The 14,910-nt window shown below is 46.8% G+C and overlaps 1 protein-coding gene across 3 annotated transcripts; it reads right to left on the bottom strand.

Moving 5' to 3' along the window:
- Positions 1–5,007: 5,007 nt before the first annotated feature.
- LOC116972414 (cytochrome b-c1 complex subunit 7) lies at positions 5,008–11,811 on the bottom strand. Of its 3 annotated transcripts, none has more exons than XR_004411801.1 (4): positions 8,267–8,375; positions 6,382–6,548; positions 5,293–5,514; positions 5,008–5,261 (listed from the first exon to the last, which is right to left on the bottom strand). XR_004411801.1 is itself a non-coding variant. In XM_033020067.1 (4 exons), the coding sequence occupies exons 1-4, from the start codon at positions 11,687–11,689 to the stop codon at positions 5,437–5,439; spliced, it is 336 nt and encodes a 111-aa protein (XP_032875958.1). In that variant the 5' UTR covers positions 11,690–11,811; the 3' UTR covers positions 5,126–5,436. The 3 variants fall into 3 exon arrangements, 2 of the variants coding, with proteins under 2 accessions (XP_032875958.1, XP_032875956.1); XM_033020067.1 differs by adding an exon at positions 11,671–11,811 and having other exon boundaries at positions 5,126–5,514; positions 8,267–8,338; XM_033020065.1 differs by having other exon boundaries at positions 5,126–5,514.
- Positions 11,812–14,910: the final 3,099 nt, after the last annotated feature.

Raw genomic sequence — 14,910 nt, 5'->3', positions numbered from 1 at the left:
ATGTACTGTGATTTGATCTGTAACTTTTCATGACTCTAGTTCCCTCATCCCCGGACTCTTGCCCAGTAGGGGAATCGAGGACCAGAGGACATAGGTTCAAGGTGTAGTGGAAAAGATTTAATAGGAATCTGAAGGGTATCTTTTTCACACAAAGGGTGGTGGGTGTTCGGAACAAGCTGCCAGAGGAGGTAGTTGAGGCTGGGACTATCCCAACGTTTAAGAAACAGTTAGACAGGTACATGGATAGGACAGGTTTGGAGGGATATGGACCAAGCGCAGGCAGGTGGGACTAGTGTAGCTGGGACATGTTGGCCGGTGTGGGCAAGTTGGGCCGAAGTGCCTGTTTTCACACTGCATGACTCTAATGGTGTGGATTTGCAGTTTACCAGGGAGTACAACTACCTTGGGTGTACCTGGACAGTAATCTGGACTGGTACAGGAACGCTGAGGCCCTGTACAAGAAACAAAGAAAATAGATGCAGGCCATTCGGTCCTTCGAGCCAGTATGATTCAATATGATCATGATCATGGCTTATCATCCAGTACCCCGTTCCTGCCTTCTCCCCATATCCCCTGACTCCGCTATCTTTAAGAGCCGTATCTAACTCTCTCTTGAAAGTATCCAGAGAACCGGCCTCCACCACCCTCTGAGGCGGAGAATTCCACACACTCACAACTCTCTGTGTGAAAAAGTGTTTCCTCATCTCTGTCTAAATGCCTTACCCCTTATTCTTAAACTGTGGCCCCTGGTTCTGGACTCCCCCAACATCAGGAACTATATCTATATCTCCCTACACCATTGTCTATATCTCTCGTTTCCCTTTTCCCTGACTCTCAGTCTGAAGAAGGGTCTCGACCTGAAATGTCACCTACTCCTTTTCTCCAGAGATGCTGCCTGACTCCAGCTTTTTGTATTCCTCAGTCAAACTAAATCCTTTAATTGATTCTCAGGTTTGTGAAATTCCCTATCAATTTGCAAGTATTTCAGACGACTCCTCTCGATTCTTCGGTGAACCATTCATGCCCAATGATTCAATGGTTTAGTGTGTTTAGTGAGAGAATAGAGCGGCTGGGCTTGTACACTCTGGAGTTTGGAAGGTTGAGAGGGGATCTTATTGAAACATATAAGATTATTACGATTTGGACACGCTAGAGGCAGGAAACATGTTTCCGATGTTGGGGGAGTCCAGAACGAGGGCCCACAGTTTAAGAATAAGTGGTAAGCCATTTAGAACGGAGAAGAGGAAACACTTCTTCCTACAGAGAGTTGTGAGTTTGTGAAATTCTCTGCCTCAGAGGGCGGTGGGGGCCGGTTCTCTGGATACTTTCAAGAGAGAGCTAGATAGGGCTCTTAAAGATAGCAGAGTGAAGGGATAAGGGGAGAAGGCAGGAACGGGGTAGTGATTGGGGATGATCAGCCATGATCACATTGAATGACGGTGCTGGCTCGAAGGGCTGAATGGCCTACTCCTGCACCTATTGTCTATTAACCAGGCTGCTCTTACAAGTTTAAGGCACGTTGACTGCAGAATCAAGAATTTTCTGCATGTTACTGGTGACACCTAGTGGATATGGAATATACAGCAAGATAGTCACAAAAAGTTGGAGTAACTCAGCTGGACAGGCAGCATCTCTGGAGAGAAAGAATGGGTGACGTTTCGGGTCAAGACCCATCTTCAAAGTGCTGGAGTAACTCAGCAGGTCTGAATATACAGCAGGTCCCTCCACTTTAAGCTTGATATGAGCTTGGATAGAATGGACATATTGTTTTGAAGTTTTGTTTAGAAATACAGCGCGGGACGCGTTGGGCGAGTCCAGAACCAGGGGCCACAGTCTTAGAATAAAGGAGAGGTCATTTAAGACTGAGGTGAGAAAAACTATTTCACCCAGAGAGTTGTGAATTTGTGGAATTCCCTGCCATAGAGGGCAGTGGAGGCCAAGTTACTGGATGGATTTAAGAGAGTTAGATAGAGCTCGAGGGGCTAGTGGAGTCAAGGGATATAGGGAGAAGGCAGGCACGGGTTATTGATAGGGGACGATCAGCCATGATCACAATGAATGGCGGTGCTGGCTCGAAGGGCCGAATGGCCTCCTCCTCCTCCTCCACCTATTTTCTATGTTTCTATGGGAACAGGCCCTTTGGCCCACCGAGTTCATTGCCGACAAACGATCCGCGTATACTAGCACTATCCTACACACTAGGGACAATTTACAATCTTTGCCAAAGCCAATTAACCTGCAAACCTGTACGTCTTTGGAATGTAGCAGGAAACCGGAGCACCCGGAGGAAGCCCACGCGGTCATGGAGAAAACGTACAAACTCCGTACAGCCAAGCACCCGCAGTCAGAATTGAACCTGGGTCTCTGGCGCTGCGTGGCAGCAACTCGACCACTGCGCCATCGTGCCGTCCTTCTGTATGTAAGATGCTGGTTTGCACAAAAGGACACAAAGTGCTGGAGTGACTAAGTGGGTCAGTCAGCTTCTCTGATGAACATGAATCGATACCAAGCGACTCTGCATGCTGATGCCAGAAGGCGAGCTACTATCATTCACACCATTCGCCCCACTCTATTATTCCCTTTACCCAAACTCAATGTGACCATTTATTTCAAGAGGGCTTGTATAGCAAATAGGGATGTAGTGTTGAGGTGCTGGTCAGGCCTCATTTCCTGTACTGAAAGCAATTTTGGGCACCATATCTGAGGAAGGATGTGCTGGCTCTGGAGAGGGTCCAGAGGAGGTTTACAAGAACGATCCCAGGAATGAGTGGGTTAACCTATGATGAGCGTTTGTCGGCACTGGGCCTGTACTCGCTGGTGTTTAGACAAATGAGGGGGGAACTCATTGAAACATACAAAATAGTGAAAGTCTTGGATAGCGTGGATGTGGAGAGGATGTTTCCACTAGTGGGAGAGTCTAGGACTAGAGGTCACAGCCTCAGAATTGAAGGATGTTCTTTCAGGAAGGAGATGAGAATTTTTCTTTAGTCAGTGGGTGGTTAATCTGTGGAATTCTTTGCCACAGAAGTCTGTGGAGGCCACGTAGTCAGTGGATTTTTTAAAGACAGAGAGATAGGTAGATTCTTAATTAGTATAGGTGTCAGAGGTTATGGGGAGAAGGCAAGAGAATGGGGTTTGAAGGAAGAGGTAGATCAGCCATGTTTGAATGGCGGAGTAGACTTGATGGGCCGAATGGCCTAATTCTATTCCTATCACTTAAGACCTTATGATCCTGTATCTGTACACTGTGGACGGCTTGATTGTAATCATGTATAGTCTTTTCTCTGACTGGATAGCAGGCAAAAAAAAAAAGCTTTTCACTGTACCTTGCTGCACGTGACAATAAACTATCAAACTAAGTGACGTTTCGGGTTGGGAACCTTCGTTCAGTCTGCAGAAGGATCCCGTCCCAAGAACGTCACCTATCCACTTTCTCCAGAGATGATGCCTGACCTGCTGAGTTATTCCAACACTTTGTGTTTTAGCACATATAGCAGGTGGGATCTATGAATCCCTTTTTTGTAAACACTTTGTGACTTAAGGAAAACAGATGGAACTTTCTCTCAAGATTTGTACTTGAGCTATTACTCAGAGTCATACAGCATAGAAACTGGCCATTCGGCCCAACGTGGCCAGCATCACCACCACAATAATGCAGCACCAACTTCGATGGACTGGCCATGTCATCCGCATGTCCAACACACGTCTCCCTAAACAGATCCTGTACTCTCAATTGAAGGAAGGTTGGCGAGCCCCCGGCGAGCCAAAGAAAAGCTTCAAGGACAACATCAAGAACAGTCTGAAGAAATTCCACATCACATCGAGCAACTGGGAGCACATTGCAGTGGACAGGCGCTCCTGGAGGAAATCCGTGCAGGAAGGAGCTGCACGTCACATAATGGAACTACACCGTGTCGTAGAGACAAAGCGACAGCACCGCAAGGAGAGAGGGAGAGAGAGAAGGGGACTCGACGACTACCAACCACCGCCAGTCTCCACTGCCCACGTTGCACCAAGGTGTGTGGATCGCGGATCGGCCTCTACAGACAACTGCAGACCCACAAGTAGACGACCCTATGGAGAGGGGAGGACAGTCATACTCGTTTCGAGTGACCGCTGATGATGATAGGCCAAGAAGCTGCATCTAAACTAGACCCATTGGCCTGCGTTTGGCGCACATCTTTCTAAATCTTTCCTATTCATGTACCTCCCCAAGTGTCTTTTTAAATATTGTTATAGTACCTGCCTCAACGGCCTCCTCTGGCAGCTCATTCAATACACCCACCACTATCTGTGTAAAAAAGTTGCCCCTTGGGTTTCTATTAAATGTTTCCCATCTCATCTTAAATCTATGTTCTTGAGTTCATGATTGCTCCACCATGGAGAAAAAGACTGTGCATTCACCCTATCTATTCACCATATGATTTTATACACCTGCACAAGATCACGCCTCCGTGGAATTCTCTGCCTCAGAAGGCAGTGGAGGCCAATTCTCTGGATGCTTTCAAGAGAGAGTTAGATATAGCTCTTAAAGATAGCGGAGTCAGGGGATATGGGGAGAAGGCAGGAACGGGGTACTGATTGTGGATGATCAGCCATGATCACAGTGAATGGCGGTGTTGGCTCGAAGATTGGCTAGTATTACGGTGTTTCTACATTAGAACAATACACATGGTAGATGGAATGAGCCGCCAGAGAGGTAGTTGAGTCAGGTAGTATAACAACATTTAAAAGAAGCTTGGGTCGGAAAGGTTTAGATGGACAAAAGGACACAGAGTGCTGGAGTAACATCTCTGGAGAACATGCATATTGACGTTTCAGGTCAAGACTCTTCTTCAGACTGAAACCGTAGGAGTTTAATAAGAACCAAAATGTTATTCTAAATACATCCTGAGCCACACCAGTTTGTGTTGTGTTCTACTGTAAACTCGGTATGAAATTTTCTGTTGGTCAATTTAGAAGCCAAATGCAAAGTAAAAATAAACTTAAAATCAATACCAAATAAGATGGCAGAACAACCCTTAAATATTTATTTCAATCTCAGAGAAAAATTAATGTAAGGGTGAACGTACAATGACAACATGCAATTTTGCATTATTCTTGACTGAGTGAACAATACCAGCTGAACAGAAACAAATAATGCAATTTAATAGAAATTTGGTTTTTGTTGTTATTTTAATTTGCCTGTCACACACACATACTTGAGGGATGATTTTTATTTGCAATCGCTTTATAAAATATAATCACACAAATTAAATTGTCCATGAAAGACTTAAAGAGCGAGTTTTTAGCTGATAATTCAATGCCCGAGCAAAAAAACATATTTGCCTTCGTGCAATTTAAAAGTGGATTTTTTTTTTCAAGCTGCATTTCTGCTGCACATGGTCTGTACAACTGAATGCATATTAAATTTTTAAACAGGACCAAGAATCCAAATTATTTCCTATTCCATTCTTCTCTTTCCTTTCGTTCACAAATAACCTCTTTAAGGTATGGCTGTAGGTAGCGTTCATCCTGTTAAACCAAATGAAAGATGATTTAGTTTAGTTTAGACACAGTATGTAACAGGCCTTTCGGCCCTCACAGTGCACGCAGACCATCAATTACCCGTTTTCACACTAGTTCCATGTAATCCCACTTTCGCATCCACTCCCTACACACTGGGGGCAATTTACAGAAGTTAACCTACAAGGTTGTTTATCGGACCGGAGGCCTGTGACTATGTGAGAAGGCAGGAGAGTGGGGTTAAGAGGGAGAGATAGATCAGCCATGATTGAATGGCAGAGTAGACTTGATGGGCCGAATGGCCTAATTCTAATCCTATTTACCTTATGACTAGTGGAGTGCCTCACGGATAACGCTGGGCCCCATTGCGGTTTATGATTTGCACCAACGATTCGGATGAGAATGCAAAAGGCATGATTAGATTAGATGACACTAAAGTGGGTGGTGTCACAGATAGCAAAGATGGTGATCAAAATCCACAGCTGGATCCAGATCAACTGGGCAAGTCAGCTGAGAAATAGATAATGGCGTTTAATGCAGACCAGGGCAGGACTTTCATAGTGAATGGTAGGGCTCTGGAGAATGTTATAGTGCTGAGGGAACCTAGCAGTGGCATCACAGGTAAAGAAGGCTTTTGGCACATTGTCCTTCATCAGTCAGGTTATTGAGTATCGTTTCGGGTCGAGACGTCACCCATTTCTTCAGACCCAAGCGCCTGAAGAAGGGTCTCGCCCCAAAACATCACCCATTCCTTCTCTCCAGAGATGCTGCTTGTCCCGCTGAGTTACTCCAGCTTTTTGTGGCTATCCATATTCCCCAGTTCCCTGCACATCGAAGTGCCCATCTAATGGCCTCTTTAATGTAATTTGAACTGACCTGTTCGTACTTTAGCCACATATCTTTTGGAAGGATGATCTGCTTCACACTCAAGTCCAGAGCTCGCTTTATGCGGAAGTTTCTGTCATTGTAAAGATTCTCAGGCAACCTCCTCACAGCCTCCTTCACGTCATCATCCTCGTACAATGTGTCATCCCGCAAAAGGCCTGGAAAGACATGCACGTGACACTGGCGGACCTGTGAGAAATTCTGAAAATCGCGGTAGAGTTGCTGCTTCACAGCAGCAGAGACCCGGGTTTCGATCCTGACTGCAGGTGCTGTCTGTAAGGAGTTTGTACGTTCTTCCCGTGACCTGCGTGGATTTTCTACACGTGCTCTGGTTTCCCACCACACTCCAAAAGACGCACAGGTTTGTCGGTTAATCGGCTTCGGTCAAATTATAAATCGTCCCGAGTGTGTAGGATAGTGCCAGTGTACGGTGACCGCTGGTCAGTGCGGACTCAGTGGGCTGAAGGGCCTATTTTCTCCGTTGCATCTCAAAACTAAACTAGCTTTCCAAATGGAAACTAAACATGTTTAACAGATTTACTTTCAGGCTGGCAAACCAGCTCCAGAGTAGACTTTGCTTTTGCTTTTTTTTCCCAAGAGATTGTTATTTGAATTTACACAGCACCGTTATATGATTGTTTTAGTGATCCAACGGAATAAGCACAATAATAATTGGACCATAGAGTAATACAACATAGAAACAGGCCCTTCGGCCCAACGTGTACCTGCTGCCAAGACGCCCCATCTACAATGTCCCACCTGCTCACGCTTAGCACATTTCCCTCTAAACTATTCCCATCCATGTACCTGTCCAAATGCCTTTTAAGTGTTAAGTAACAAAAGGAGGAAGAGTGACTGAACTTTATTGCCTTCCATCACAGTGAGAAATGTTGATTCCACTGTGGTGGATGTTTATGTTGAATTCTATTGTGTATGGTGTTCTTTTTATTTGTATGGCTGTATGGCAACTCAAATATCACTGTACCAATTGGTGCATGTGACAATAAATGTGAACTTGAACAAACTTTATAGTACCTGCCTCAACTACCTCTTATGGCAGCTTATTCCATATACCCACCACCATCTGTTTTAAAAGGTTTCCCCTCAAGTTCCTATAAAATATTTCCCCTTTCAACTTAAACAGCCTGAGAAAAAGACTGTGTATTCACCCTATCAATTCCCCTCATAGACAATAGGTGCAGGTGTAGGCCATTCGGCCCTTCGAGCCAGCATCGCCATTCAATGTGATCATGGCTGATCATCCCCAATTAATACCCCGTTCCGGCTTTCTCCCCATATCGCCTGACTCCGCTATCTTTAAGAGCCCTATCTAGCTCTCTCTTGAAAGTATCCAGAGAACCTGCCTCCACCGCCCTCTGAGGCAGAGAATACTATAGACTCACTACTCTCTGTGAGAAAAAGTGATTCCTCACCTCCGTTCTAAATGGCTTACCCCTTATTCTTAAACGGTGGCCCCTGGTGATTTTATACATGGTCCTGTAAGTTTAAAGACATTTGGACAGGTACGTGAATAGGTTTGGGAGGGGGAGATATGGGCCAAACATAGGCAGTTAGGACTAGAGTAGATGGGGCATCTTGTTCGGCACGAGCAAGCTGGGCCGAAGGGCCTATTTCCATGCTGCGTGGCTCTATAAGATCACCACTCCGCTTTCCGTGCTCCTAGGGAAAAGTCCTGACCTGCCCAACCTCTCCCTGTAGCTCAAGTCCTGGCAACATTCTTGTAAACCTTCTCTGTACTCATCACTGCACTGCATCAGTTGAAGGAAGCTAATTATGACCAGCATGCCTGTGTGAGCAACTTCTACATCCTGAATATTGGAAAAGAAAATGTGGAACAATTGTAAATAAAACGTACCCAACTTGTTGTATCCGGCAGCATTAAAGTACCATTTCTGAAACTTCAGAAACAAATTAGCTGTTGCTTTGACTATGGGAAGAATAGAGAACATGTTAGTCTTCTGCAGAGGAAAAAACTCCAAATTAGAAACAGGAACAGAGAACAGTACAGCACAGGAACATGCCCTTCAGCCCACTGCATCGATGCTGACCATGATGCCATTTAAAATTAATTCAATTTGCTTGGACATCGACTATATTTATGCTGGAGAAACTCAGCGGGTGCAGCATCATCTACGGAGCCCGAAACGTTGCCTATTTCCTTTGCTCCATAGATGCTGCTGCACCCGCTGAGCTTCTCCAGCACTTTTGTCTACCTTCGATTTTCCAGCATCTGCAGTTCCTTCTAAGACTATATTTATGCTGAGGTTTACATTGTCTTGTATTGTTATGTTCCTGTGACAAGGAACAGTGAAAAGCTTTGTTTTGCACTTTGTCAGATAAATGTAATCAAACAAAACTCAAGTACATTACATGGAGCAAATGGAAAGATAGAGTGCAGAGTATAGTTCTCCACATTGCAGTGCAATCGTTCCAGAGATAAAGCCCAACGTCCACAATGGGGTAGATGTGTAGTACCCTAGCTCATGTAAGGACCATGCAGAAGCTTGATAACAGAGGGGAAGTAGCTATTCCTGAGTCTGGTGGTGTGAACTTTCAAGTTTTGGTACCTGCTACCTGACCGGAGCGGAGCAAAGAAGGAACGACCGGGGTGGGACGAGTCTTTGATTATGTTGGTTGCTTTTCCGTGGCAGCGTGAAGTGTAGATGGAGTCAGTGGTGAGGAGTCTGGTCTGTGAGATGGACTGGGCTACGTCTAAAACTCTCGGCAATTACTTCTGGTCTTCGACAGAGCTATTCCCAAATCAAGCTGTGATGCAACCAGACCATATGCTTTCTATCCCTCCATCCCTGCCTGTTCAAGTGCCTTTCTAAATACTTCTTGTTCTTTGCTCTCATATCCGTGATGTTTTCAAGAGAGTTACATATAGCTCTTCGGATTAACGGAATCAAGGGATATGGGGAGAAAGCAAGAACGGGGTACCGATTTTGGATGATCAGCCATGATCATATTGAATGGCGGTGCTGGCTCGAAGGGCAGAGTGGCCTACTCCTGCAATAAAGGATATGTTTCTATCTACTTCCACCACATTCCCACCAGCCATGGTGTTCTAGGCATCTACCATTGCAGATGTAAATCAAAATTAATTCAGAAATTTACTTTAAACTTTCCCCATCTCACCTTAAACGTGCTCTCTCGCACTTGACATTTCCTTCCTGGGTGATAGACCAATTATTTATACCTCCAACTTTATATATGCCAGTAACACCCCTCAGGCTCCAGTCCCAGAGAAAACAATCCAATATAGCTGATAGTCTCCAAATTAAGCTGTATCCTAGCTAGCCTCTTCTGCAGCCTCTCTAAAGTCTCCACGGCCTTCTCATAATGTGGCGATCTGAACTTCACACAATACTCCACATGTAGCTAACCAACGTTTTTGTAGCTGAAATTTGATTTTGTAACTTTTACAAATGGCAGCAAATATATCGCACGCCTCTGTACCACCTCTATGTTTGTGTTGCCACTCGGAGAGCTAGATTAATCAGCCATGATTGAGTGGCGGGGTAGACCTGATGGGCCTAATGGCCTAATTCTACTCCTATCATTTATGACCTTATGACAATACTCCAAATGCAGCCTCACCAGCGTCTTGTACAATGTAACATAACATTCACACTCAATACCCTGACTGGTGAAGGCCAATGTACCGACAGCCTTTGTGACCACCCGATCTACTTGTCACATCATTCTCCAACCCTCCCCAGGGCTTTGCCATTCCATATGTAGGCCCAGCCCTGATTTCACCTCCCAAATAGCAAAACCTCATACTTTTATCTGCATCAAACTCCATTAACTATTCCTCAGCACACTGGCCGAACCAATCAAGATCCTGCTGTAATCTTTGATAGCCAACAATAACATCCGTGTCCCTGCAACCAGTGCGCCAGCAGTGGTGTGCAATGAGTTGTGGACGCAGCCCAGACCATCACACAAACCAACCGACCTGCCATGGACTCTATTTACACTTCAAGCTGCCTCGGCATGGCCACCAGCATAATCGAGGACCTGGCCACTCTCTCTTCTCCCCTCTCCCATCAGGCAAGAGACACAGAAGTGTGAAAACACACACCTCCAGATTAAGGGACAATTTTATTTCCCCAGCTGTTATCAGACAACTGAACTGTCCTCTCCCCAACCAGAGTGGTTCTAGAGTCAAGAGAGTTTGATTGTCCCATCTACCTCGTTGGAGACCTTCAAACGACTTTTATTTGGACTTTATCTGCACTGAACGTTATACCCTTTATCCTGTATCAGTACACTGTGGATGGATCTTATGCTGACTGGATAGCACGCAGCATAAAACACGACAGCTTGTCGGTAACCTCTCGAGTCGGACTGTGTGGCAGGTTTGCCCGGAGTTGTGTAGGATGACAGGGCCGGATTAGGAGGCTGTATTACGTTTATTATCAGACCCTCCAGCACTCACGGTTTAGATTTACCAAGTATAGACACAAGGAACTGCAGGTGCTGGTTAACGCACGAGCATAGACTGAAGGAGAGGAACGGAAGAAGAGTGTACAGGCTTAAGGAGAGAGGGGGAAGAAGGCAGAAGGTTTAAGGAGCGAGAAGGAAGGAGATTGACAGGTGTAAGGGAAGAGGGGGAAAGAGGGTATAGGTTTGAGAGGGTGGGGAGAAGGGGGTACAGGTTCAAGGATAGAAGGGGGCACAGGTTTGGGGGGAGAGGGCACAGGTTTGGGGGAGAGGGCACAGGTTTGAGGGGCGAGGGCACAGGTTTGAGGGGGAGAGGGCACATGTTTGGGGGGAGAAAGGAGCACAGGTTTGAGGGGAGAGGGCACAGGTTTGAGGGAAGAGGGCACAGGTTTGAGGGGCGAGGGCACAGGTTTGAGGGAGAGAGGGCACAGGTTTGAGGGGAGAGGTCACAGGTTTTGGGGGAGAGGTCACAGGTTTGGGGGGAGAGGGCACAGGTTTGGGGGGAGAGGGCACAGGTTTGAGGGGCGAGGGCACAGGTTAGAGGGGGAGAAGGGCACAGGTTTGGGGGGAGAGGGCACAGGTTTGAGGTAGAAAAGGGAGCACAGGTTTGGGGGGAGAGGGCACAGGTTTGGGGGGAGAGAGCACAGGTTTGAGGGGAGAAGGGCGCACAGGTTTGAGTGGGGCAAACAAACCGTCCATCTCTCTCTCCCTCCACCCCCGCCCTTCCTCCTGACCCTGTGGGGGAGGGCACGCGCACACACACAGCCCGAGGCTTCCCTCTCCCCCTAGTCCCGGGGACCCTGCGCTGACCTGAAGTCCGCGCCGACATCTTGCTCCGGCTCCGACCCCGGCGATGGCGTCCAAGGGCGAGAGTGGGGGGGTGGGGCGGCGTGTTGGCGTCACCACGCTGTCCCCGGACATTTACGTCACCACGCTGCCTCCGAACAGATACGTCACCGCGCTGCCTCCGGACAGTGACGTCACCACGCTGCCTCCGGACCAATGCTCCTCCAGTGTCTTTGCTGCGGACGATCGGCCGTGACGTCACCACGCTGCCTCCGGGACGTGCGTTCAGCAGTTACGACACCACGCTGCCTCGGGAACGTGCGCGTGCATGCAGCACGTCAACGTGCGCCGCCCCCCCCCCCCCCACCGCACGCGCACGTTGCGCCACGCGCGCACCCCCCAACGGTGGGTTGAAGGGACCACAGGCAGGAGGAGCAGGTCCAAAGCTGCTCCACTGGGCCCAGCCACCACCCAAGGTGAAGATTGCATTAGGTTGAGGAGCTTGCATTAGGTTTATTGCCTTTACTTGGTCTCTCCATCCCTCAAGGTGTAAGTTTATTAAGTTTAGGAGGTTGTATGAGGTTTATTAGAGTCATGGAGTGATACAGTGTGGAAACAGGCCCCAAGTTCAGCCCAATTCGCCCACACCGGCCAACATGCCCCAGCTACACTAGCTCCTGCGCTTGGTCCATATCCCTCCAAACCTGTCCTATCCATGTACCTGCCTAACTGTTTCCTACACGTTGGGATAGTCCCAGCCTCAACTACCTCCTCTGGCAGCTTGTTCCATACACCCACCCGATTCCTATCAAATCGTTTCCCCTCCACCTTGAACCTATGTCCCATGGTCCTCGATTCCCCTACTATGGGCAAGAGACTCTGTGCATCTACCCGATCAATTCCTCTCATGTTTTTGTACACCTCTACAAGATCACCCCTCATCCTCCCGCACTCCAGGGAATAGAGACCCAGCCTACTCAACCTCTCCTAAAAGCTCAGACCCTCGAGTCCTGGCAACATCCTTGTAAATCTTCTCTGTACCTCTTCCAGCTTGACATCAATATCCAGAGCCAGCACATCTATCCTGAGATATGGGGCCCAAAATTGCTCACAATACTCCAAATGCAGCCTGACCAGCACCTTATAGAGCCTCAGCATTACATCCCTATTTTTGTATACCCTCTCTCCTTAAATTATATTTATTTGGCCTCTCCATCGTTCAAGGTGTTAGTTTATCATTTATTCGGTTTATTAAATTAAGTTGGGTTTATTAAGTTACATTTACTCCATCACTCAAGGTTAAAGTTTATTTGGTTTAGGTTGTATTAGGTTTATCCGTTTATTTACCCTCTCCATCACTCAAGGTGTAAGTTACATTTGGTCTATCAAATAATGTTAATTTGGTCCCATAATACATTCAAGGTGTATTTATTACGTTTATGAGCTTGTATTAGGTTTATTAAGAGTTAAAGGCACTTTACACTCAAGGTTTACGTTTATTATTCTCCCCCTAACCTCTGACACCTGTACTAATCAAGAATCTATCTACCTATCTTCCACCAGGTGGCGCCACCACAATGGTTGCCTCGCCAACAATCTGTCTGTCCCCTCTCTTGTTTTTATTAATTTAAGTATGTTTTAAAAGTATGTTTTAATGTTTCTTGGTCTGTTTTATGAGGGGGGTGGGGGAATTGTGGGAAACTTTTTCAGTCACTTACCTCGACGGAGATGCGATTTTTCTATGTATCGCATCTCCTACCCCCAGTGGCCTAACAGCGTGGAGTGGTGCGGCCGTTTCTGAAGACCGGCCCGGAGCTTCAAGCCGTGGGCGCGCGGACTTTAACATCGGGGAGCCTGTGATCCTTTCACGAGGATCGCCAGTGGAAGAGCTCCAACCGTGGGGCCTGTGGACTTTAACACCGTGAAGCCCGCGGTCTTCGGTAAGAACAGGCCGACTCGGGAGCTCGAGTGTTCCGATCCATCCTGACGCTGGAATTTCCATCATCCCGACGTGAGTGCTTTGGATATTGGACCGTCAGCAGCGGCGAACTGGGGAGGATTCAACGGCCCCGACCGGGTGAAGAGGAAGATGATTGAACTTTATGACCTTCCATCACAGTGAGGAATGTGGATTCCGCTGTGGTGGATGTTTATGTTAAATTTTATTTTATGTGGCTGTGTGTATTGTTGCTTTTCACTTAGTATGGCTGTATGGTAACTCGAATATCACTGTACCTAGTCTGAAGGAGGGTCTTGACCCGAAATGCCACCTATTCCTTCACTCCATAGATGCTGCCTCACCCGCTGAGTCTCTCCAACATTTTTGTCTACCTTCGATTTTTCCAGCATCTGCAGTTCTTTCTGAAACACTGTACCTTAATTGGTGCATGTGACAATAAATTCAAACTTGAACTTGAACCTAAGGTTTTGGATGTTGTATTGGGTTTACGAAGTTGAGTGTATTATCCCTATCACCATTCAAGCTTTCGGTTACCTTAGAACATGACACGAAACGCTGAAGTAACTCAGCGGATCACGCAACATATACGGAGAACATGGATAGGTGACAGTGAGTCGGGACCCTTCTTTAGAGTTATTAGGTTTGGGAGGCTTCATTAGGTTTGTGTGGCCTCTCAACCCCCCACCACTGCTCAACGTTTAGGTAGCTCAGTGCAGGAATGGGGGATGAATCAGTGTTAGGAAAAGTTCAATCCAAACTTTCAATGTACTCAAATTTATAAAGGGTGGAAGCCCAGACAAGAGGGCACGGACTAATCTAGAGGTAAAAGGGAACTTGCAAGTGTTTTAACAGCAGATGAGCTGAAGATGGGTGTAGAGTGATGCTGTTGAGGTACTGGAGAAAGGGTACATAGTAGTTCGGCCACAGATCAATAAGACATCTAGATTGTAAACAGTCTAGCTTAAGATAGACACAAAAAGCTGGAGTAACTCAGCAGGACAGGCCACATCTCTGGAGAGAAGGAATTGAAAACATCACCCATATCTTCTCTCCAGAGACGCTGCCTGTCCAGCTGAGTCACTCCAGTTTGTTGTGTCAATCTAAGGTTTAAACCAGCATCTGCAGTTCCTTCCTGCACAACAGTCTACCTCAATCAGACTGGTCAGAAAGGATAACTAGGGATTGGAATCTGTGTTGGAAAGAACCGCAGATGATGTTTTAAATCGAAGATGGACACAAAATGCTGGAGTGATGTTTCGGGTCGAGACCCTTCTTCAGTCACTGGAATCTGCAGTTGGATCCAA

The sequence above is a fragment of the Amblyraja radiata genome, chromosome 4 (assembly GCF_010909765.2).
Source record: "Amblyraja radiata isolate CabotCenter1 chromosome 4, sAmbRad1.1.pri, whole genome shotgun sequence".
Classification (NCBI taxonomy): domain Eukaryota; kingdom Metazoa; phylum Chordata; class Chondrichthyes; order Rajiformes; family Rajidae; genus Amblyraja; species Amblyraja radiata.
This window is presented reverse-complemented; position numbering and strand designations above follow the sequence as displayed.